This window comes from Equus przewalskii, chromosome 22 (genome assembly GCF_037783145.1).
Source record: "Equus przewalskii isolate Varuska chromosome 22, EquPr2, whole genome shotgun sequence".
NCBI lineage: Eukaryota > Metazoa > Chordata > Mammalia > Perissodactyla > Equidae > Equus > Equus przewalskii.
The window spans coordinates 18,372,115-18,396,593 of NC_091852.1; the positions used below are offsets into that span (position 1 = coordinate 18,372,115).

Here is a 24,479-nt window from a genome sequence, read left to right on the forward strand (position 1 = left end):
CCAAGCAGTGATTAACTGATTTATAATGAGGAAACAATTTCCAGAAGAAACAAGGAAATATATTTTTAAATTGTTTATGAAAACTCTATGAGATTAATATTCATATGTATTCATATTACTTCTACAGAAACATTCTGTATGGTTTTAGTATAATTTACACAGCATGACCTGTTGATAATAGATGTTTCATTTATAATTGTAAAGCATAATTTATTGCATCTTTTCCAAATCTGGTGAAAAACATACAATTTAACTTGATGCTAAAGTGTATGTAATTTAAGTTTAAAGGCTATAAAGTAAATAATTTCAATCTACAAAGAATGATTCCCCAAAGACAATTATTAGGAATGAGGAATTGATATTCCTATAGAAACCAAGTTAAAAACAGAAGAAAGAAGAAGGGAAGTGTCCTGGGGGAGGCTACGAAACTCTAGTTATGCCAAAATAGACCTAGAGTACTGTATATTTGTGGTGGAAACTAACAGTGGATCATGATAAATCTTGAAATGAAAATGACTAATCGTAATATTGGATGACGTCTCCGCAATGGAAGCGTAAGCACAGCATGGACGTGGAACAATAGTTGTGGTGATTCACTCTGTCTGGCAGTGGCCAGCCACGCCTCTCAAAGAACACAATGTTTTGTGCAGTTTGAAAGAATGGAGAGGCATTTACTAAGTACAGAAGGAGGAACCTAACATTCCAGGCGAAAGGGACAGCGTATTCAAATGGTTGAGAAGTGTGGAACCGCGTGGTGCATTAGGGGAACAATCAATAATTTAGTTCACTGGAGCATAATATTTGAAGGTTTGGTGAGAATTGAGAGATTTCAACAGATACTTCCAGATCTTGAAGGCTTTAAATACTGAACTGATCCTATGGTGCGGGGGGTGGGGAGCCACAGAAGGGTATTGACCGGGGGATGGCCTGATGGATTATTTCAGAAAGAACATGTTGGTGGCAGTGTGCTCTGGCATTGTTTTACTTTATAGGTCAACAGCAACTCTGAATGACAGAGAACACAATACATTTATATTCATGCATTAGAATAAAAACAAGGAGCCTAAGGGGCACTTAAGAGGGATTGGTCCTGTATTTCTCAAACTTCGGCCACTTTTGTGATGCCGTCATGACTTTTCTTTTATCTACAAGTCATTTTTATCCTAATTTATTAAATATTTTTGGTGGATTCATTTTTTCACAACTCCAAAAAGGAAAATGTATTTCCCCAAGCAGCAGAATTTGTTAAATTGCGGGTTTAGCCCTTGCTTACATTTTATATATTAACGTAAACCCTACCATTAAAAGGCAAATGCCCGTCTGGTGCCACCCTCAAATTCCCCTTTAGGGAACATGGGTGTATCTGATGCCGTCATTTTACAGGTGAGGAATTGATGAGCAAGTAAACCAGATGTGTGCCTGGGTCCCCTATGTATGCCTACCACGTCCCAAACACAGGTCTAGGTGCTGGGGTGACGGCAGTAACAAAACAAAATCTTCGCCCTCAAGAACTGACTTTCTAGTGGGGGATACAGACAAAGAACAAACAAATACATAAAGACATGGCATAAAGCCAGTTATTGTGAAGGGCTGTGAGGCGATAGAGGGAAGTAAGGGGAGAGAGAATGACAGGGTGTGCCTTTAGATGGGGTAGTGAAGGAAGGCCTCTCAGCGGTCCTGGGGTATTGAGGGAACAAGTTGTGGGATATCTGAGGATGGAGCTGTCCAGGTAGAAGAAACAACAGCAAAGGCATTTGTGTAAGGCCCTGCCTGACGTGCTTGAGGAAGAGCCTAGACAAGCTAGTGATGGTGCCATGAAAGCCTGGATCTTAGGACCACCACTCCTTCCCCCGCTGCCCCATCAGACAGACCCCCTTCTTCTTTACCAAGGTTGACCAGTGCACACAATTCCAGCCCACCACGTGTTTTGTTGGAATGCTCATTTGTTTACGTCTCGCCTATGGCTGCTTTTGCACTACAATAGCAGAGTTGAATGTCGTGACAGAGACCATATGCCCCACAACGAGCCTAAATGCTTTACCAATTTACTAAAATCTGACCCTTTACAGAAGATGCTTGCTGACTCCTATTCTATATCATGCTCTTTTTGTTGTTGTTTTTGTCAGATGTGGACATCACAGAAAAACAATGCTTTGGACATCTTCCTAACAAAGAAATATGAATTTTCCACTTCAGAAGCTAGTTTCTACTTATAGAAAATGTGATTTCACTTTTTAAAATGTTATGTACCAGTGGAAACTTTTTGGTATATTCTATTCAAGTGTGATTGTTTTTCTGTATAGATGAATTGGGAAAATAAGGTAATCTGCCATTACATGAAGATAGGAGTGGAGAAACTTTTTGGTATATTCTATTCGAGTGTGATTGTTTTTCTTTATAGATGAATTGGAAAAATAAGGTAATCTGCCATTACACGAAGATAGGAGGTGAAGAATAACCACGGTTCACATTACACTTGTGCTTTCCTCTTGTTAGTATTCAAATTATATTCCCTCTAAATTACATCTGAAACAGACTGATAATATATGCTGTCAGGAGTTGCATTGTTGGGCGATAACACAAGATTTTAAAAAGATCCATATGGACAGTGTGGCCCAGAGCTACATGTCTCTTTGGAACTAATTACCTTCTTAAATCAAAGGGTCCTGGAGGTCATCTTGACCTCATATGAAAGAACTGCTGTGCCGACTTTCGCTGGGGCTTCCTTTTCATTTAAACAAAATGCTCATGGTCCTGGTGACAATATTTTTGTCTTTGGTGTAAAGTTCATGGAAGGTGCCTCATATTCTCATTTCTATCAAATACTTTTCTCCAGAAAGGAAAAATAAGCAAAATGAAAGATGAAAATAATAAGTAAGACTAGAGAGAACAGGGTAAAAAAGAACATGTGGGCCATATTTAAAAGACTCAGTGTGGCTGTGATTGAATTCAAGATTTAAAGTAAGTCAGACGAAGAGTTGAAGTAGTATCTAGTGAAGAAGGAAGTCGAGAAAGCTGAATTTTTAAAATATTTCTTACATTGGAAGGATTATGTGGCACTAATTCATTTAGTCTCACAGTCTGCTTATAGCCTACTAGCTCAGCGTCTCTCAGATGCTTGCCTGTCTACCAACCTCCTCCTCCTCCTCCTCCCCGTCTCTGTTCCCTTCCCTCCCCCTCACCTCGAAACTTCAGAAAACTTACCCTGTACATTATAGAACTTTTCTTTCCAAATATTCCCCACTGTGACCTCTCCTGACTGAATACTTCCTAAGCCACTTCCTGAACTACTCTTTGCCAATGATTTCCTATTATCATAAGGTAGAGCTTAACACTTGGAAAGAAAGAGTACCTGGAATCTTCTGACCACATAGAATAGTTTTATGTCTACAAATATATGATTCCAGGGGAAATCTTTGGAAAATATGGAAAAGCAAAAGGAAGGAAATCGAAGTTGGCCATGCTTTCCACTTTAGTATATCCTCTATCATCTCTGTATCTATTTAAAATTTGTATTTATTCTTCACGTACTATTTTATGCCCTGCTTTTTTCACATAACAGTGTGAAAATACGTATTTCTCTACGTAACTAAATAGTCTTCTGAAACCTGATTGCAACCATCAAATGGCATGAACCATAGTTTAATAAACCTCCCCTTGATAGACTCTTAATTTGTTTCCAATTTTTCTGTGTTATAAATAATGCTGCAGTGGACATCTTTGTGTGCTCCCATCTCTGATGATTCCTTGAGAAGAAATGCACTGGAGTGTTACAGCTGCACAGAAGGAGGTGTATGCACATTATTAATGCCATCAATACATATTATTCTGCAGCTAACTACTGAAGACAGGCAAAGGGACTTCTCCATCCTGTGTTTATCCTAAAACTCAGTCTGATGTCCCATTTGCATCTTGCTTTTTGTAACGTTTCCTCAGCTGAAAGGCACTAAATAGTTTATAGTCCCTTGTCTTCGGGGAAACCTTGGTGAGTGAGAAACCAGAGGATGTAGGAGTTTGCAGGACATTAATCCTGTGAACAGCAGAGAGGCAAGGAGAAGGCTAAGGATCCGATCCAAGTTTGAAATAAGTCATTCAGCTCACACTCTGACTCTCAGGGAGTGTCCACATAACACACACTAGGCACTTTGAGAGAAGCTGATGGAAAAATGAAGATCAAAATGGCTCCCAGATTTACAGCCCACAGAGTTGGCGGTGACCATCTCCTTTCAGCTCTGACTTCTGTCTGCGGGAAGAGAGAAGTCCTTCGGAGATGAAGTGCTCATATATTCGAGTTTTAAAAAGTATTTTTACCTTGTTGAAATTTGAGCTCTTTTCTCCCACAATGTGTTCACTTATCTGGTTAAGAACTACCACTATCTGGAAAACTCCTTCTTGGATGATATTTGAAAAAGCCCTTTTGGTGTGAGCCAGAACCTCTCACTTGGGCCACCCCAGATAAACGCATCGGAATGTCACTGCTTTTAGTCTGCATCCATATGCTGTAATGGTCACAGGTCATCTCTTTTCAACAAGGAGCAGCGGAGCGTAGGTTTCTAATCACCCAGAAGTGTGTGACACGTATAATTGTGTGTCAGGGAGGGGCTGCAGGATGAGAAGTGTGATCAGACAAATTTTATTATTTATTGACATTTGAGAAATTATGGAAGGTCACCAGCAAACTCCAACTTTATTCTACTTGGGCTCATATTCAGGGACCAAACTATTCTTTTGAAACATTCAGAGTTTTTAGCAGTTCCTTTTTAAAGAGCTGCTATCATTCCCTTCTTGGGGGAGGAATGAACAATGCGGCTTGTGTGTGCCAGCCATTCAGAGCATTAATACACTGTTCCTTTAGAAGGATTTGCTTTCCAAAGTGGAACTTTTCAGAACTCAGAGCACCTTATCACACTTTCACAAGCCTTCTCTCTGAAAATGGAAAAAGCAAAGGGGGGAGAGCCTGTCAGGACTTGTGCCAGTTAAATCCGATCTCTCCGGGGACTTGTTTTTCTTCTGGCGTCAGATTAGATGTTCAAATCAAGCCGTGTTTGAGGGCTGCGAGGGAATGTCCATGGGATTCTGAGCGAGGCTAATCCCGAAGCAGCACATTCCAAGGGGCTAATCTGCCCAAGTTCATTGCTTGCTTGAAACGTCTCTTGGGGGAAGAGCCGGGCAAGTGACTTTTTTTCCAGTGGGCGGTCATAAGAGCATTATTAACGGGATGACCAGCCCAGCCGCAGCAAAATGAAAGCAACACGAGCTGCTTGTGGGACTGCCGTTGCCACCACCCAGTCAGTGCTCAGGTAAAATGATTTCAGCTCTCTTTCCTCTTGTTCAACTTCCCAATATTGGAGCTGGGGACCTCGAGAAAGACCAAAGGAATGCCCAGGGAGAGGTTGAGCGAAAGCGAAAGGCAAAAATGAACATAGGCATTCGGTACCTTTGGGTCTTTGGTGTTCTGTTCTGATCAGGACAGAATATACATTTGAAACACGAGTGTCTCAAAATGAGGAACGCTGTGAAATTTTGCTCGTAATTTGTTCCTATAGTTAGTCGATTCTTTTTTTCTAATCTTGCGATTGCTGGGCTGGGTTGTTGTCCTTCTGTTAAGTTGCCCTGCTGAAGGGCGGATAGCAACGGCACTTTCCAAGACTTTCTGGAGAGAGATTTAATGTATACTCTCTATATATGTGCTTGTAAACCATTCCTGCTGGGAGAAGTTCTTGATTCTCTAGCTAGTGGGGAGGGGGTGGTAAGAAAGTCAAAGTAGTTGGGAGTCTAATGTTTGTAGCAGAGCCTTTGTGAAGAAGCGTTGAAACCTGCTTAAATGAAGCGATTTAATTTCTTTTCTTATGAAGGAAATCTTTACAGCTCTTTTTAAAATTTGTTTCTTTCATTTTGATGCTTTATTGACTGTGCATTTGACTTTCACAATTAGCACTTTATTCTCTGAGGGTAATCATTATACTTTGTTCAAATCGTGAATGTCCTCATTTTTGTTTTGAATAAGATGTCCTTTAATTATTAGCCTTTGAAAACCACTTCCCTCTTACACATCACACATGACTGATAATGCAGAAAGACAGGGAAGGAAAGAGCCCTTCACACACTCAGTCACGGTGGTGAGCCTGCTCTACCTTTAGCAAAGAATGTACAAACGTGATTTTCTAAGCCGATAGAAGCCATCTTTTCTAAGAGGACATGAGACTTCCGAAGCATATTTAAAAAGGAGAGATTTTAAGACACGCTATCTGTTGAAGTTTTGCATTAGAAGAGAATGAAAGGGTCAGCTAGAGGCATGGCATGCCAAAACTATTTCATGCTTTCTAACAACAAGGGTAGCCACTCTGGGCTGACTTAGTTCATGTTGAAGCCAAGTATAAAACTTCACAGAGAGTAGTTTAGAGCCTTTGAACAAAAGAACAGGGAATTAGTTCAGGGAACAAGTTAAACCATGGTTATACATTGAATACGCCCTCTCCAAGAAAATAGTTTTAAAAGTCTATTATCTGTCCACACTGAAGACCTGAATAAAAGCACAATAATACAGAAAACAGTATTTATGCATGACATTTTGTAGAGTTCCTAATTCATGTGTTATACATACATTCTTTTGTATTATACTTTTCTTCTCAAAAAAGAGAATCCAGTTCAATTATGGAGGATGGAAAGGGTTTTTTCTTTTGGTAAGGATGATTGGCCCTGAGCTAACATCTGTTGCCAGTCTTGCTCTTTTGGCTTAAGGAAGATTGTCACTGAGCTAATGTCTGTGCCAATCGTCCTCTATTTTATGTAGGATACCACCACAGCATGGCTTGACAAGCAGTGCTAGATCTATGCCGGGGATCTGAACCTGCAAATCCCAGGCCCCCAAAGTGGAGCTCTCGAGCTTCACCACCACACCACCAGGCCAGTTCTGCAAAGATTTTCTTTTACATTACAATTCTTTTTTTCTCCCCTTTTAGTTTTCTATGACTTTGCAAGGGAAATGGTTAATCTGCTAATAGTGAGAAGTAGAAACTGATCCTCAATCCCTTTGCTTACATTGAGGTAGCTTTTCACCTTTGAGGAGGTAATGAAGTTGCTAAACTGCACACAAGTCGTATTACTTCATACTTAAAGACTAACAAACAAGTTGGCAATCCATATGTAGTCATTCTTACTACATACCATCTGAGTAAAACTTCCAGGGCCTTCCAAGTTGACACTGGGATCCATGAGTGAGAGAAATCATGAAAGTGCGCTTGAAAAGTCGAATCTATTTGTCATGGTCCCCAGATTCTCAAATTGGGAGTCCTGCTGTGATTAGATTTCTTTGTTGTAGCCACTGCAATGACCCCCCCTTCTTTTACTTCATTCTCATATTTTGATGTCTTCCTGATGTCCCCAGTCCTTTACCCCAGGGAGAGAGGAAGAACAGACAGCAGAGCATTCTTTCCTTCCCTTGTGGGAACTGGAAGAGGGAAATGAGAAGGGGAAAGAGGCAAGAAGGAACTGGTTCTAAGACATGCCTCTAGAAGTCCAGCTCTGTCCGACCACCACAGCATAGCCAGGCATGCGCACATGGCACTACTCAGAGCAAGGGTGTTTAATATCAATAATATCCAATTTGGAGAGGCAGTTTAGCAGAATGGGTAAGAGTGCGAACTCTGGAGTCAGACTACTCAAGTTCAAACTCTGTCCATAAAACTTATTTGCTGCATCTCTCCAACTCAGTTTCTTCATTGGTAAAATGGATGTAACAGCAGTGCTTTCTGCACGGGAAGCACTTATGAGGCTCAGTGGAGACAACACATATGGCACCACCCCAGGCATGTGGTGAGCCCTTAATGAAAGCTGGGCATTGTTATTGCCTATCGAGCTCCTACTAAGTGCCAGGTGCTTCCCATGAATCATCTGCTTTGATTAATACAACTCTCTGAAGTGGCTATGATTATCCTCCTGTTATAGAAAAGACTCAGGGAAGTTAAAGAACATTTCCATATACCTTGTTAGTAGCCAGCCAGGCCTTGTGAGACTGGATCATCCCCCATGCAAAGTGAGATCCATCTGGGTCAGATCTGCTACAGCAGTTCCATGGTACGCTTGTCTGAATCTTCATGTGAACTTTTAGTGCCAGAGCCAACCCAGGACTGGTCCGTCTTCTTGAAGTGGAAACACGGAACACAGATGATAACTCTGTGGTTCGGGCATTATTGTTATGCCCATTTCATAGGAGAAGAAAACTGAAGATCAAAGAAATTGTATGACACTGTCCACGCCACAGAGGCCCACTCACACCGCTTTTTCTAACTGCAGACCTCATGCTGTACCCGTGATACTGCCATTCCTGCTTTCTCTCAGGGACTATTGATCAGTACTCCTTGCAATTCCCAGATGCTCCCCCAAAAGAGCCTCCTGAAGACTAGCCAAAGTAGGCCCCAAGGAAGAAAGGAAAGTGCACGCTCCCTTTTCTGCCCCCTGAGGTGTAGGGAAAGTTGGTTTCAAATGTCCAGTGAGGAATATTTTTACCGTCTTTCTGCCAAGAGATGTTATCAATGAAAGTATTCAGTGTCTAGGAAAAATCACTGCCTCTGAATAGTTTAATTTACAGGCTTTTTACAAAGATAAAGACTGGTTATCTACACTGCTAAGCTCATTTCTGTTACAAAGATGGAGCCACTAACTTTTCCTACATATTTGAGAAAAAATTCTTTGAGAATAGACACTGAGGCTTTTTTCATGCCCAGCTGACGAACCAACTGCAAATGTTACTTTTGTGCAGGGTGCAGGGGGCCACCTGGACCCGAGGGTCTCTGAGGAAGGGTGGGTACTCCTTCTCAAGTGGACAACGCATAAACACTCAGAAATTACGCGACCCGATTGTGACCATGACTGAAACAGGATGCAGTTCCCTCGTGCCCCTCAAGCATCCCCATGTTGCTACTTTTAAAATGTGCTTTGTCATGAGTCTGAGACAACTACTGCCTTCAGTGCCACATCCTTGCGTAGACTCCGTTGTGAGAGAAGAGGAAGAGGCGAGATGAAGGGGTTGAGGGTAACCAGACTTTCACACAGTTTATACAGACCTTTGGGTCCTTGGCAGAGTCAATAGCAATTACGGCCAACAAATGGGGGCTTGTCACAGTTGACACCAGTCATTGAGACAGGCCAAGTAAACAGCTCGGTTGTGCTTTGGCCCTGTATATTTTAAGAGTATGAATTTAGCCCTGATGCTGGGTTAGAGAGAAGATGATACCATATAGAAATAACATGACAGGTTGCTCTGGCAACTTCCATCTTAAATGCTTACAGAAGGACTCTTCTGAGTAGCCAACCAGATTTTATGGGAAACTCCTCTACTATTTCAAATGCTGGTCAAGAATGGGGTAAAGGGAGCCTGATGGCCTAGTGGTTAAATTTCCGTGCGCTCTGAGTGGCCCAGGTTTGGTTCCTGGGCACAGAACCACACCACTTGTCTATCAATAGCCATGTTATGGTGGCAGCTCACACAGAAGAACTAGAAGGATTTACCACTGGAATATACAACTATGTACTGGGGCTTTGGGGAGGAAAAAAAATGAGGAAGATTGGCAACAGATGTTAGCTCAGGGCGAATCTTTCCCAGCAAAGGAAAAAGGAGATAAAGGGATGCAGGATGGACACGCTGTTTCGGAACAAAGATGGTACAGTTTTCCGGAACTTCCTTTATCCTTCTGGGAACCCAGTTGCAGAGGCCAGACTTCTGGGTGGACGGTCCCAACAATGTCCATTCTAGGAAGCTGTATTTGCTGTGTTTAAAGCATGTGGGATGCAAAATAATGTGCTCTCCTACTTCCTTCCAATGGCATTACCTGTGAAATTTTGGACTTCGATGAAGACATTTATCTTCCTTACGTTTCCATTTCCTTTTCTTCCTCTGTATTTAAGCACTGCTAATTGAGATTTTAGAAAAAGCATGGTGATGGATTAGGGCTCTTGAGTTACGGAATTCCCTCACCATTTTTCTTTCCTTCTATGAGGAAACTCTAATGGAAGTGTCAGCCATGAAAACTTTATACTTATTTAGACAGATTTCTTCCCACCACTGAATCCTTGTTATCTATAGGATTACAAACATACTACTTTGTATTTTTCATTTTCTCTGTAAATAGCATTTCCTTCAAAAATTATTATGAATTTTTATATTCTTCCATCACTAACTTTTTTTATGATGGTCATTTCCTTTAATTCTCAATATTACAATGTTAAATAACCTAATCAGCAGATTCTGGGAGTAATTGATTTTATTATATGCAGCATTTATGTATGAAGTAACCACAATTTCAGTTCAGTTTATGAGACAATAGTCTATTATGTGATTATGAAGTTTTGCTTCCTAGTCAAAAAATACTTAAAGGTTATATTCACATTTCCTCTTCTTTCTTTTTTTTCAGGCTCAGAAATCCTGGATAGAAAGAGCATTTTATAAAAGAGAATGTGTTCACATCATACCCAGCACCAAAGACCCCCATAGGTAATCTTGCCTTCTTTATAATGCAGCAAGAACATGAAGTAGCAATTATGGGAACAAACCCACAGTAGTAATCACCAGCCATTGCAAGGGAACCAATGTCAAATTAAAGATCATTTTTTTATTGTTGCTGGACATCTCTGAAGCAATCTTATATAAACACACCACATAATATGTCTTCCCTGCAGTTAATTCTCTACCAGCCTGTGCAGAATAACAGATACACCATCAGGGAAGGAATGGGTTTCACATATTTTTAGTATGGGTACTGGTTTTCCCTTTTAAGCATTTCATCAAAATGCTTAGTTTGTACCAACATGCTCTGCTATCGTGAAAAAAGATTTTTAAATAAAAGACTCTGGCAGATTACTAATTGGACTGCAAACCTTCAGATTCCTATCCAAGCACATGTTTAGAATCTTCTTTACCTTCCTGACCATAAATAGTATATAAGGTGGGAAGCATTTGGGATAAAGTAACATATATATATATCTGGAAATGTCTTTATGAAAAGGCAATGTAATAAAGCAGTTTAAAATATAGACTGTAGAGCCATGTAGGCTAGCTGTGTAACCTTGAGCAAGTTACCTAACCTTCAAAACTACAATATTTTATCCGTAGAACGAATGTCACTTGTTAGTATTTAGCAAATGATAACTGTGTGTCGATATTATTACTAATAGTCATAATAGTGGTAAAGTATGAAGGACATTTTCATGATGTAAGGAGTGAATTTTGTTTTCAAATATCCTGTAAATAACTTTTTCATTGTTTCTTCAAGAACACTTAAGCAGCAGATTTTTATTCTTGGAATTGGATATTTGACAGTGAATGTCAATTGGCAAAAGACAAGTTAGGTTGTGACTCGCATATGAGGGAGATTCTTTATTGAAATGTGCATGGTAAAGTTCTTCCCTCAAAGCTGTTCAGTGTCCTTCATGCAATATTTGATAGATGGGAGGATGACAAGTAGGAAAACCTACAAGGCTTTTGTTTGCAGGTTCCAGTCCCGAGCAATAATGGCAGGTGTGAAAGGGGTGGGTGGAGAAGGACAGGAGGCATGTGACAGCTTATACAGCTAGAGGAAAATGAGGAGGGGGCAGAAAAGAAAACATATGTATGTCCACATATGCGTGGACACACAGCCACATTATGGGATTCCACCTGAAAATTGACTGACTGGCTTGCTACACTTTGTAGATTTCTCCAGCAGTTTACTTCAAGCGTGTATTCCAACAGCAGTTAACACAAGGAGTTCACTTTGACCTCTTATGTTATAGGTGTTGCTGCGGGCGTCTAATAGGTCAGCATGTCGGCCTTACTCCCAGCATCTCAGTTCTTCAGAATGAGAAAAATGAAAGTCGCATCTCCCGAAATGACATCCAGTCTGAGAAGTGGTCCATCAGCAAGCACACTCAACTCAGCCCGACAGATGCTTTTGGGACCATTGAGTTCCAAGGAGGCGGCCATTCCAATAAAGCCATGGTAATCAGAAAACTGTTCAGTCACTTCCCGAAGTCTGTCTCGAGTCCTGCAAGGGAGTGGCGAAGAGTTGGAGATTTGATCTTTTGGCCAGATCCCAACTCTGCCAGTTCCTGGCTGGGTGACCTGCCCTAATTACCTTACCTCTGTGCGTCTGTACTCTTCCTCTGTAGAACGGGGCGAAGAAAACCTTCCTTCCAGGAGTTTTTGCATAATTAGTCTGAGATCAGACATAGTAACTATTATTGTTAATAATAGCAAGTAGATTTCTATAGTTATCCACTGTTTATTATGTTACTTTCTGGGTCTTATTTATTAACACGTTTTTAACTCCTTTGGTAAAAAAATATCTTACCTTTAGGTCTCTCTTGTGTTCTTTTGGTAAGTAGCGTTTCTCTCAATTCAAGGTAGAAGTGATCATCTCAGACTATGTTCTTCCCTGTTCTAACAGAGATCCTGCATGCAAATTGTGTGCTCCTTCTCTAAGCAGCTGTGTTCAATAATGCTCTCAACAGAAGAGCTCCGTGTGAAAAGCATTTTCCTTTTTTTGGCAAGGAGGCTTTAGGAAATACACAAATTTTACTTCTAAGAGTTGTTGCTTCTCAATTTCACTTTTCATCACGGACCTCTCCCTTCTCGGCTGACAGATTTTTGCCAGGAGAAAAGTATACCATGTGTTTTTGGAAATTCTAGAAATGCTATATTCCAGCAAGCTCGCTTCTAACTGTTAGACAGAGAGAGAGTGAGTTGAGGGTGGAGCAGTTGGAGGTGGTTGTCCCAGGCATGCCACGGAGTTTTCTGAGTGTAGAGGGGGAATTTTGCTTAGAGAAGCATACTGCAAAATGCACGGGAAGTCACTTCACTCCAGTTACAGTCTAAAAACGGGCAATAAAGCCGCCTCTCTCGTCTCCTTCCTCTCCCCTCTCCTTTCCTCCTATCCTTCCACCCCCACCCCAATGCAGTATTTTCTTCACCAAGAATGGCTGACTGAGGTATTCTCATAGTCCTTCCCTAAGACAATTAATTCTGAGCTATACATTAAATTAAAACCAATTTTGAGCAATATATTGGAAAGAAGAGAATGCTCTGTGTAACCCCCAGCAAGGCCTGGGAAAACAAAGAAAGGGTTAGTTAGTCTTATCTTGGACAGAACCAAGGGAAATGGAGATTTGGCAACGTCCTCAACCCTTAAGGGATCTATTCACCCACACAAGATCTTGAAGGGTCCCCAGCTCAGCACAGTGCCCCTTCACAGAATAGGATTGGACCATACGCAGTATGGATCCTCTGGGACCCTGCGTTCGTGAAAAGTCACACAAGTTCTGTCTATAAAAAAAGTGCAGCAGATGAGGCAGTGGAGGGTGGGCAGTAGTCATCACAAGTTCATGTGGTGACACTGTAGGTGCTTGAACGGTACCCACACACATTGTGCCACAAGCCTAGAGGCACATGGTAAGCTTCCGGTCATCATTTCCATTGTTAACATGCAGCATCTGTCAAATATGGAGCATCAATTTGCTCATGAGTGAGCATCCCTCCAAAGCCATCTCCTGGAAGATTCCAATTACCATGATGCTGCCAGTGCCCAGAACGTGTTTGGGAACTGATTTCAGATAATTTATACATCACAAGAGAAAAGCAATCTATGTTTGCATCAAATGATGTTTTTGACCAAACATTAATCTCAAGGACCTGAAATTCAAAAAGCTTAGGGCTTAGTCGCAGGCGACTTCTCCTAATTTTTAAAAATCAGGTCTATTCTCAGAAGATAAGTTTTCCACCACTAAAACTTCTAGAAGAATGGAGTACTAGTTTGGTAGTGAAGAGAATGGATTCTGGATGCAGATGGTCTAAGTTTGTCCCAGAACCATCATATATTTGCTGTGTGAACATGGGAAAAGTTAATTAAATTCCCTGGGCCTCAGTAATTTATTCTATCTAGGAATAATAAATACTACCATCATAAATATTAAATGAGATGACATAAGTAAATCATTTGGCACAGTGCCAGAAACATAATAGATGTAAAATTAATTTTACTACTGTTTTTACTACTATCATCATTATTATTTGCGTCAGGCTCTGAAAATTTTTTTTTTAATAATTTGAAGGACACATATTTGGATGCACATCTTGGTATAGTCTTTTAGAAAGCCAAATTATTCTTTTTCAGTTAACCCTTTAAAATAATTCCAGAAGTTCTGATTCCTTCGCCTGGTGGTTGAGCACAGAATCTGAAGCCACATTGCTGGGTTTATAGCTTAGCCTGCACTTAGTGACTGTGTGACTTTACCCAATTTACTTAACTTCCCAGCGCCTCAATTTTCTCATCTGCAAATGGGGATAGTAATTCCACTTTATAGGGCTGGAGCAAGCATTATGAGTCAATATATAGTAAATGCTTAGAACAGTGCCTGGCGTTAAGGCAAAATAAGTATTGGCTACATTATTACTTCTACTATGTCATTTACTGTAGTTACGAGAGAGGCTTTGCAATCAATTAAATTAGATGCATTGTATTTTTTTTTTTAAAGATTGGCACGTGAGCTAACATCTGTTGCCAGTCTTCTTTTTTTCTCCTTTTTCTCCCCAAAGCCCCCCAGTACATAGTCGTATATGCTAGTTGTGAGTCCCTCTGGTTGTGCTATGTGGGACGCCACCTCAGCATGGCTTGATGAGCGATGCCATGTCCGCACCCAGGATCCAAACCAGTGAAACCCTAGGTTTCCCTAGCAGAGCGCGCGAACTTAACCACTTGGCCATGGGGCCGGCCCCGGATGCATTATCTTGAAGTCAGAACTGTATCTAAACCCTCACTCTCTCACTGACTAGCTAGAAAGTCTTGGTTTAATCAGTTAGCTGAGCCACAAGCTTTCTTATCTGTAAAGCAGGCATGATTGCCTTATGGGATCTTTATGAGGATTAGAGAAAATAAAAAATCACCTGGTATACAGCTAGTGCTCAATATATTTATGGAACTCATAGTGATGGTGCAGGGAAGCACCTTCCTTTACTTACTGGGAATCTGAAGATGTAACAATGTTTCCAGAGGAGTATCAGGCTGCATAAGCTGGCACTAGTGGCAGTCCTTGGCAGGACACTACCACTGAGGACACCGGCTCGTCACTGACTGGAGGGATGTGGCTTGTCAATCATCACATTATGCACTTTGACTTCCACACTGAGTCAATCTCCTGCCTCCAGTCACTAGCAAAACAGAAAGTGAGATGCTGTTGCCTGGCATCCTCTCCTCTTTATTCACTGTAGCCCTCAATAATTCCACAGCTACCGTGGGTGTAGCACTGGTGCCTTTTATGATGGACAAAGCCATGATTCCTTTTCAGTATACAATTTTCCTCTACCTGAGATTTTTCCCCTCCTAAAAATTTCTAGTAAATTTGCGAGACCCAAAGAACCCCAGAGACTGAATCTCCAAATGAGTTTGTCAAAATGTGTGTCTCTCAAAGTATTAATCAAAATACTTTTGCAACTGCTCTCACAATCTGTAGCAAATAAAAAGGACAATCATAATAATATAGCAACTAAAGTTTATTGAACACCTCTATGCCCAGCACAGTGCCAAGGACATACGTATGTTCTCTCATTTCATGTTTATGACAGTAGTAGTGTTATTCCTATATGACAGAATAACACACTAAGGCCCAGAAAAGTTAAGTGATACGCCCCACGTCACACAGCTAATATATATGTATATTAAGATATTTAACAGTAGAGGAAAAACTTGAAGAGGCAGATAGATCTTTTACTTTGTTCCAGAAGAATGAACACATATGGACATTGAACTTTGACAGCCCTACCGGAGCCCCACACAGCTCTCTTGAACCCAGAGCTGTCTGTCGGCAATCAGGTCAGGCAAGCTCAGCTACATGGTTGTGGGGCCTCGTGTAAAATGAAAACGAAGGCCCTTGGCAGGGGCAGGGGATCAATCCCCCCTTCCCACAGGTGACAGCCCCAACCTGCAGTGGACAGGCAGCCCCCCAATGGATTGCCATTGCCACACGGGGACGTGCTTGGTATCTGTTGTGGGTGAGGCTTCTCACCAAGTCGCCCATGAAACACACAGTGGCGCTGACAGCCCAAGGTGGCAACAGTAACTTCCTCGCCCTGCCTTGAAATACTGCAGGGCACACGCTGTACCCTGACCCTCTCCTTGCCTGTACCCAGGTCCCAGACAGGGACAGAGGCTGATGATGGACGGCAACCCTGTCACTGCCCCAGGCAAGGCTGGGGAGGGAAGATTAGGCTGGCTGGGGTACCTGAGGCAGGAGCAGGTGGCTGAGATCCTGTCCTGGGGAGACAGGAGGACGTGAAACGTGGGACCACAGACCATGTGTGAGCCGAGGCTCCAAGCCTTCTGCACGTGCTCCGTTGTCCTGACAGACTTTACTACAAAACACAGATTCAAGGATAAAATTAAGAACTTCAAGACAGCAAGTTCAGAGCTTTAAACACTGAGCACTGCCCTTCAGCCCGTGGAACTGCACTGACCGCAGGCCATGCAGCCAGCACTGAGGTTAGGTCTCGCCTGCTCTTGACAGTCTGAGGGCAGTCACGACAAGGGGAAATTGTTCTTTCTGAGTCTAATCAGTCGAATGAGGACCAGTTTTCCTTTGGTTTTTTAATGCTTTTTTGGTGAGGAAGATTGGCCCTGAGCTAACATCTGTTGCCAATCTTCCTTTTTTTCTTTCTTTTTTTTTTCCTCCTCAAAGCCCCAGTACATAGTTGTATATCCTAGTTGTAAGTCTTTCTAATTCTTCCATGTGGGATGGCGCCACAGCATGACTTGATGAGTGGTGTGTAGGTCCGCACCTAGGATCCCAACTGGTGAGCCCCAGGCTGCCTAACCGGAACATGTGAACTTAACCACTCAGCCACAGGGCCAGCCCCCGCAGTTTTCCTTTTTATTACAACCAAATATTTAACAAGTGAGCGTCCCCATTCTTCATCCAGATACAATGAGCATTCTGTCCACTTTAAAATTTGCTGTCAAATTATTCTGATTTTCCTGTCTAGACAAAGGCATGGAGTTGTTTATAGGTCAAATGGCTTATTTTATCAGGCAAGATGGTCATTTTGTGCCAACCTGTGCCTTCTTTACCTCTTGTCCCCTCCAGCAACCCAGCATGCAGTTTGGACAGAGGGAAAAATCAACAACTTGTTTCTGTTAAAGAGTGCCAGTCTTTAGATGGGGAAGGCACAGTTAAATATTCACCAAGATTGACGAGAAACAGGTCAACTAATTCAACATGTGTTTGGTCCCCTGCTCCTGGGAAGAATATTTGAAAGTTGGCATGATTTTTAACAAGGTGGTCAAAAGACCTCTAAGGGCCAATTAACTTTGACCTTCATTAATTTTTTTTTAAGAGGATATAACATTAACTTTTCCCAAGATGAAGCACTTGGGTCTTCAAAATGCCAATGTGGTCTGGACACCATGTGAGGCAGAATCTGCTCAAGTTTGGTAGAAGATACGGTTGTAGAAAAGAGAATCATTATTAAAATGTGATGGGCCACATGAGAAACAGACCTGCTTAGGACATTTGTATATCTAACCACATGGGCAGTACACCTGACGTCCCGGAACTTTGGTCACCAAAAACACTTGAGGGATGTATGCAGTGGTTCTCTACTTGGTGGCTTGGGATAACCTGTGGGGCTACTCGAAATGCCCGTGTCCAAGGATCGTCCGCAGAGAGTCTCCTACATCATCTGGGGTACAATCTGGGCATCCAAAGTGTTTTCAAAGTGAGCCAGGTTCTTCTACTGTTCAGCCAGGCTTACAAATACTAAATAATCCCAATCTCTCTATCTGTTTTATAGATGAGGCAACTTGAACCCAGAGAAGTTAAATTATTTTCTGTGAGTGACCCAATTATTTGACAGCAAAGGTAGTTCTCCAACCCAGGTTCCTCAGGACTCTCCATCAGTTCTGTTTCTTCTCTGTCACGTCTACCTGGTACGGACTATAGCAGATGTTTTGAAAGGAAGCTAATTGCTATTATGTTTCTAGTTCTTTTATAAGGGTTTGGAAACTTTGTAGTGGAATTAGAAAATCACTATTATTTGATGGGGTAATTGAACTCAGAAGCTGTCAGCAGGAAGAATTCCTTGTAAAATTACATCCTAGGTTAATAGAACCATTTTCTGAGCCCTTCTCAGGACTTTGTGGTAGTCTGTCCTCAATTTCCAGGCTTGACAAGCTCCAGTGAAATAGCAATGAAACCAGCATCTCTTGCACTTTGCAGAGGCAGAAATTGTGACACAGGAAGGAGACATTTGAAGTGAACAGTGAGTGAAGGATTGTCATGCCCTTCTCTTCTCTACACCAAGCCATGTCCTACCAAATTGCATGCCCCCAACATGCCATTCCTGGGCTATTGGAGGACCTGGCAGTTCGTTCAGATGCCTCATAAAAATCAGAACACAAGGACCAAAGAAGAGAAGATACTAAAGCTCTGATTTAGGCATTGTCTCACTAGACTGGGTTCCAGGTAACTTTAAAACTGACTTAGAGAACAATAGCAAGGTGGCCTGACAGTAGCAATGGGATCCTTTCTCAAAGACTCTTCTTTATCTGGGGCTAAGGCGGTAAGTTATTTAGAAAAGGAAGCCGTGCTGGACTTGATTAAACAGAATCTTTGCTTACTAATCATCTCTTCCAATGAATGCTGAGCTGACTTGCAGACCAGGTGAGTCTAACCTAATTAAGGACTCGCATCTAAACCTCTCAAGTCACCCACGTAATTCTCTTGAGCTATTCCCTTGCTATTTACTCTGCTTATTAGATCAGGTTGAGCCCCTTATTACAGTTTTCATATAATTTAGATAATTATTCCTGTGCCTCATTGTCACCCTTAAAACCAGGATGGAAGCCTTATTCTCTGAGCATTGCCAGTGGGGGCAGGGGGGTGAGAGCGAGTAGGGACAATTGAGAGGGAGACACTCAGGGGGCTGAGGAGGCTGTCAGAAGCATGGCATATGCAACTTTATACTCTTAAATTGCTTTGAGATTGAATTTGATTTTTTAAAAATTGTCTTTCTTTGCATTATGCAAATTTGATCTGGGAGTCATCATTGACTGACACACACCAAATACGAAATTTAATGAATCCCACTTCACAAAACAAAATAGCTCACCACTAGACTATGGCTAACTAAGCAGCTTTCCATAAGCACGGTATGGTATTTGAGGGGTTCTGGGGTTGTTCCATCAATTTCCAGTTTCCACCTTGTAATCTTTAGGCCATTGAATTGGCCTTTGGAAGGCCTTTCTGAAATTGAGAATCAAACTAGAATTTATCACTTAAACTTCTGATCCCAGTCATAGACCTATAGGAAAGGCAGGACCAACTCTCCTCCAAGAAACCCATCCTGCCTTTAGAAAATTTTATGCTAAATAATTCGGGCAGAAAACTCATAGAGTACCCCCTGTGCCCTGTTCATATGCTTAGTGAAGTTTTATATTATTTCTAAACCTTTAGCTTTGGTTTTTAGCACCCATCACCTGGAAGCACCCATTATGTAACACTGAGGAATCACAAAGACAGTAAAGAATAAATTACAATGGCATTTTCACTTTCAAAGTTGTGTGGGTTATCAAACTAGGGATCCAATAACAATGACACCTCACACTTGCATTCCAAATATTGTCTTTCTAGGGAACTTTTACATGCATTAAACCACCATAAGCATTAAACTCTCACTGCAAAACCAAAGGTTCTATGGACTTGGAAAGCTGATATCAGCAAAATCGTCTTAGCAGTCTAATGCAACATCTTCTCCTTGGCCACGGCTTTAATTAAATGTACTCATTTCAAATAATTAGAAAGTGAAATGATGCTTGTCACATTTCTCAACAGAGAGAAAAATGGGGCAAATTTCCCACTATAGGCTCGGAAAAAATGTATTAAAAAATACTGTTAAAATAGATTTGGCGATAGTAGTTGCATTACTCCGAACAAGCAGTACTTACTGGAAGCAACTGATTATTTCCAAGAATTAAAGATGGCTTTGCAGTGTTACGAGGAGGATCTGTCATTTACCATTCCCAAGAATGTAGCCAGATTTATTGTTCTGTAAATCTTTTACATTTTATTTAAAAAGCTGGGCAAAAATTTAGGGCTAAAGAGGTGACTGATTAATTGTCAGAGCCAAATTGCACCACGAAAGCTCAAGTTCAGAATGCCAAAGGAAGATTGTTACTAGTTTTTTAATCGAACAGCCCAGCCTGTTCTAAGTAGTAATGGCTGCTCTCCCACTCTCCAGTCTTTGCCCACTCTGGGTGTCAAAAAGGGGAAAGGATACTGTCTGGTTCGTGACACCTCTGGGATCCCCCGGTTTAGTACAGAGTGAGGCCACAGTAAAGTTGAATTTTGCTTTGATAAGTGAATAGTAACACTTCTAATGATGAAGCAGTAAGAATGGCTTTAGAAAAAACTGCAGTGAAGTCACCTGCCAAATAAAACTACCTTTAGCACCAGGCAGAGCAAAAACTCAAAGTTTCAGTTACCAAGCCCTCTGCCATTCAGACAAAAGAAACACTCCAGTTTCCTATTATAGTTTCACTTGCAAAATTTCATTTGTAAGTTTGTGATTTGGAACTGAAAATATGTGTTCTTGTGAAAAAAGTGCTGTATGCCTTGGCCTCCAAAGTACCAAAGAATAGCTCAAATAATACAATTTCAACTAAAGCGAGCCTCTGTTTTCTGCAGAGCATTCTGGAGATGCTATTCTGAATGTCGTTAGCTCCGTACGCAGGCTTTCTGTCAGGCAGGAGCACTAATGATGGAAAGGGGAAAGGGGAGAGAATTCCAGGGATGGGTAACTTACCTGAGCTCAGTTTATCTCTAGAAATCCTAAAATAGGGAACTAAGTGCATATCGGCGAAGGATGGGTTAGGTAGCCCAGAGCAGCAGTATCATTCCCCCTGTGGACAGGCACTTTTATAAACCCCTGCGCCAGTCGCTCCCCACATAACCCAGAGCTGAGAAACAGAGATCTGTTTCATAGGGCATACTGGTTAAAGAGCTAGAGGCAAGTTATTTGAATCCTATTGTATACAGAAGTCATCTCTAAGTGGAGTGTTTGTAACCTTTATCCAGTTTACGTGTATCGGTTTTTCTGCCATAGCAGGCATTTTCCACAATTTAATCCTCATGGTGTCCTGGGAGGTGGTCAGGAGGATGACCCTGTTCACAAGGGAGGGTGCTCAAATTGGCCAAGTGACTTCCTGTGCCAGGATCTGATTCTAGAATGTGATGCTGTGGATGATTGGGAAATCTATAAATGGGAGCACCTGTCACCACATCAGAGTAATGCCTGGGTGACAAAATTTAGTATACATATTAGGAAGATTTCTTGTTATTTGTCAGGCGATCCCTTAGCAATTAATGAGCTCACAAGTAGACACCAAATTGCTTATCCTGACAACCAAAATAGCTCCTGATTTCAAATCACAGTGACCGTTTAGCAGGAATTGAGTAATTGCTCTGGGCTCAACCATTATGACCTTGAAGCTGCTGATTCGGCACGAGTTAGCTGCTATATTACAGGCACGTCGAGAGCTTACCGAACAACCTGATTTTTATGGGTAATAAGAATATAATTTTAAAAATGAAATCTTCCGGTAATTGTAAAGTGTCATTTTATCCCGTAGTTTTAATTATCCTCTTATCCCCAAACTATTTCCTTGAGTTGCTAAACAATAACTCAACAAAAAATAACAAATTGATTCAAGTATTTCCTTTTTTTCTTATCTTGCTTTTTACTCTCTAAGGGAAGGGCATTGTAAATCACAAATAATGGCCAGCATCAAAGGAATGGGGACACCCAGTATTTGTGTTATTTATCAGCTTCCGGATAACCAGGGGTGGGCGGTAGTTAATCATATGTTCCTTTGTATAAGAATTAGTCCTCGTCAAAAGGGAGTGGGTGGTTCGAGATAGCTTAGTAGCTTACCAGTGGTGCCCTGTCCTATTTTTCAGAGCCTGAGTAATTCTTCCAGTATTTCCCCCATTCTTCTCTTTGATTTTCATGTGAAATATTGAGTGTTCTTTCTTTTCCGTTTGCCCCAGTGACAAACACAAGACATACCACTTACAACCTTTGGTCTGGGAAAGAGTTATAATCCTTGCTACTCATGGGGTCCCTGAGGAACTAGTTAGAAATGCAAACCCCCAAGCCCCACCCCAGACCTATTGAATCAGAATCTGCATTTTTGAGGTCCTGGGTGAGTTGTGCACATTAAAGTCGAGAAGCACAGCTCAACCTAGAGTTGCCAGTGTAACAATAGCTTTAATAATGGGTTAGATGGGGGCCGGCCCGGTGGCGCAGCGGTTAAGTGCTCACGCTCCGCTTCTCCGCAGCCAGGGGTTTGCCGGTTTGGATCCTGGGTGCAGACATGGCACTGCTTGGGACACTATGCTGTGGTAGGCATCCCACATATAAAATAGAGGAAGATGGGCATGGATGTTAGCTCAGGGCCAGTCTTCCTCAGCAAAAAGAGGAGGATTGGCAGTAGTTAGCTCAGGACTAATCTTCCTAAATAATAATGATAATAATAATAATAATAATGGGTTAGATGAGTGATTGCTTATTAGATAACTAGCTCTGATGTCCCAGTCACTCAGCTTCCCTGGGTCTCAGTGTCCTCATCTATCAAACAGAAGAATTGAACTAGATGATTTCTAGTTCCCATGATTGCTAAGATATTTCTAAGCTCCCTTTTATTTCTAAGATTGTAATTACATCATAGCTGGTACTGAAAGGCTTATCAAAAATCACAGGTCAGGTCAAAAGGGTCCCTCCCCTCAAAGATCTTGCAACATGGGGAGATAAAAGTAACAAAACAATCAGAAAAAAAATACCAGACTGGGTTTGACTGAGAGTAATACTGCATCAACATGAGCTTGCATTCTCCAAAAAAGTCAATAAAACCTTTGAAAGATAAGAATGATTTATGTAGATGAAAGGGGATGGACTGGGTTTTCTAGAACTTGGGGAACAGCATTAGCCCAATACAGAACGAAGTGGGGAAATGCCTCTAAATAGCCAGGGTGGGGCCAAATTGTGGGGGACCCTGACAGGCAGAATAGGAGGTTATATATGACATGACAATTCAAGTTGAGAAATATGATCAAAAAGGAATCAGAGAAAGAAGTCTGCCGGTTGGTGTATTGTTGAGGCCGTGGGGTTAGAGAAGCCATTAGGACTGTCGCCACATCCAAACTGACATCCTAGTAAGGAGAATTTATTTTTTTTTTTTATTTTTTATTTTTTTTAAAGATTTTATTTTTCTCCTTTTTTCTCCCCAAAGCCCCCCGGTACATAGTTGTATATTTCGTTGTGGGTCCTTCTAGTTGTGGCATGTGGGACGCTGCCTCAGCGTGGTCTGATGAGCAGTGCCATGTCCGCACCCAGGATTCGAACCAACGAAACACTGGGCCGCCTGCAGCGGAGCGCGCGAACTTAACCACTCGGCCACGGGGCCAGCCCCAAGGAGAATTTATTTTTAAAACAGCAATTGGAGGAACAGAGGGAAGGGCCCAGATCCGAGCATCATTTTGAGAAATGGATCATTGGGACTGGAGACTGCTTGGTTGTGGGTGAAAGAAAAGGAGAAGGAGAGAGAAGCATTTATATTTTTGACGTCAAGAGCAAGGACTCTGGAATCAGACAGACCTGGGTATGAATCCTGCCCTCACCACTTATTAGCAGTTGAACTTGAGAACCTGATGGATCCCTTCTGTCCCCATCAGTAAAATGTGGATGCTACCAACTTCCTTGGTATTGGGAGGAGTCCATGAAATGATGCAGGGAAACACACAGCATGTGTGTGCCTGGAACACAGTAAATATGCAAAGATTTGGGGTTTGGGTTTTGAGGGGTTTTTTTCTCAGAAGAGTTAAGAAAATGAGAATCAAGAGAACATATGTGAAAAGAGCCTAAAAACAATGTGACCTTACACAGGCCAGACACTGAGAGCCTCCATTTCTTCATCTGTAAGACAGGGAGCTGGGGACTAGGTGATCTATGGTCATTCATTCATTCCCTCACTGGAGCACTTATTAGCTGAGTAACAAGTGTTCTGTGATCACGAACAAGCTCTTCTTAGTTTCTTAAGAAAGAAAAAGTTTAGGCTAATGCAAAAGGAATTTCAACATACGTACTCAATAGAGTCGTTGGTCATTTTCCAGTGAGCTGCTCGCATGTTCAATCAATTGGTTTCTTACCGGTAAGCTGTATATGTAACTTTAGAAGCCTCAAAGTGAATTATTTACCAAGGAGTCTTATTCCTAAAAATGCATTTGGGGGGCTGGCCCAGTGGCATAGTGGTTAAGTTCACACACTCCACTTCAGCAGCCCAGGGTTCACAGGTTCGGATCCCAGGCATGGACCTACGCACCACTCATCAAGCCATGCTGTGGCAGCATCCCACATACAAAATAAAGCAAGATTGGCACAGATGTTAGCTCCGTGACAATCTTCC

At 41.7% G+C, this 24,479-nt stretch overlaps 1 protein-coding gene across 18 annotated transcripts in view; it reads left to right on the forward strand.

Annotated features, from left to right (window-relative positions):
• The window catches only part of TRPM3 (transient receptor potential cation channel subfamily M member 3), a 502,828-nt gene that overhangs the window by 230,138 nt on the left and 248,211 nt on the right, over window positions 1-24,479 (forward strand). For 14 of the 18 annotated variants that reach the window (XM_070590426.1, XM_070590437.1, XM_070590427.1 and 11 more), the window contains exons 2-3: window positions 10,413-10,492; window positions 11,770-11,974. In XM_070590426.1, coding sequence (XP_070446527.1) covers window positions 10,413-10,492; window positions 11,770-11,974 — 285 coding nt within the window. Of the gene's footprint in view, window positions 1-4,905; window positions 5,301-10,412; window positions 10,493-11,769; window positions 11,975-24,479 lie in introns of those variants that run through there. The other 4 variants (XM_070590435.1, XM_070590436.1, XM_070590443.1 and 1 more) reach the window with 2 other exon arrangements.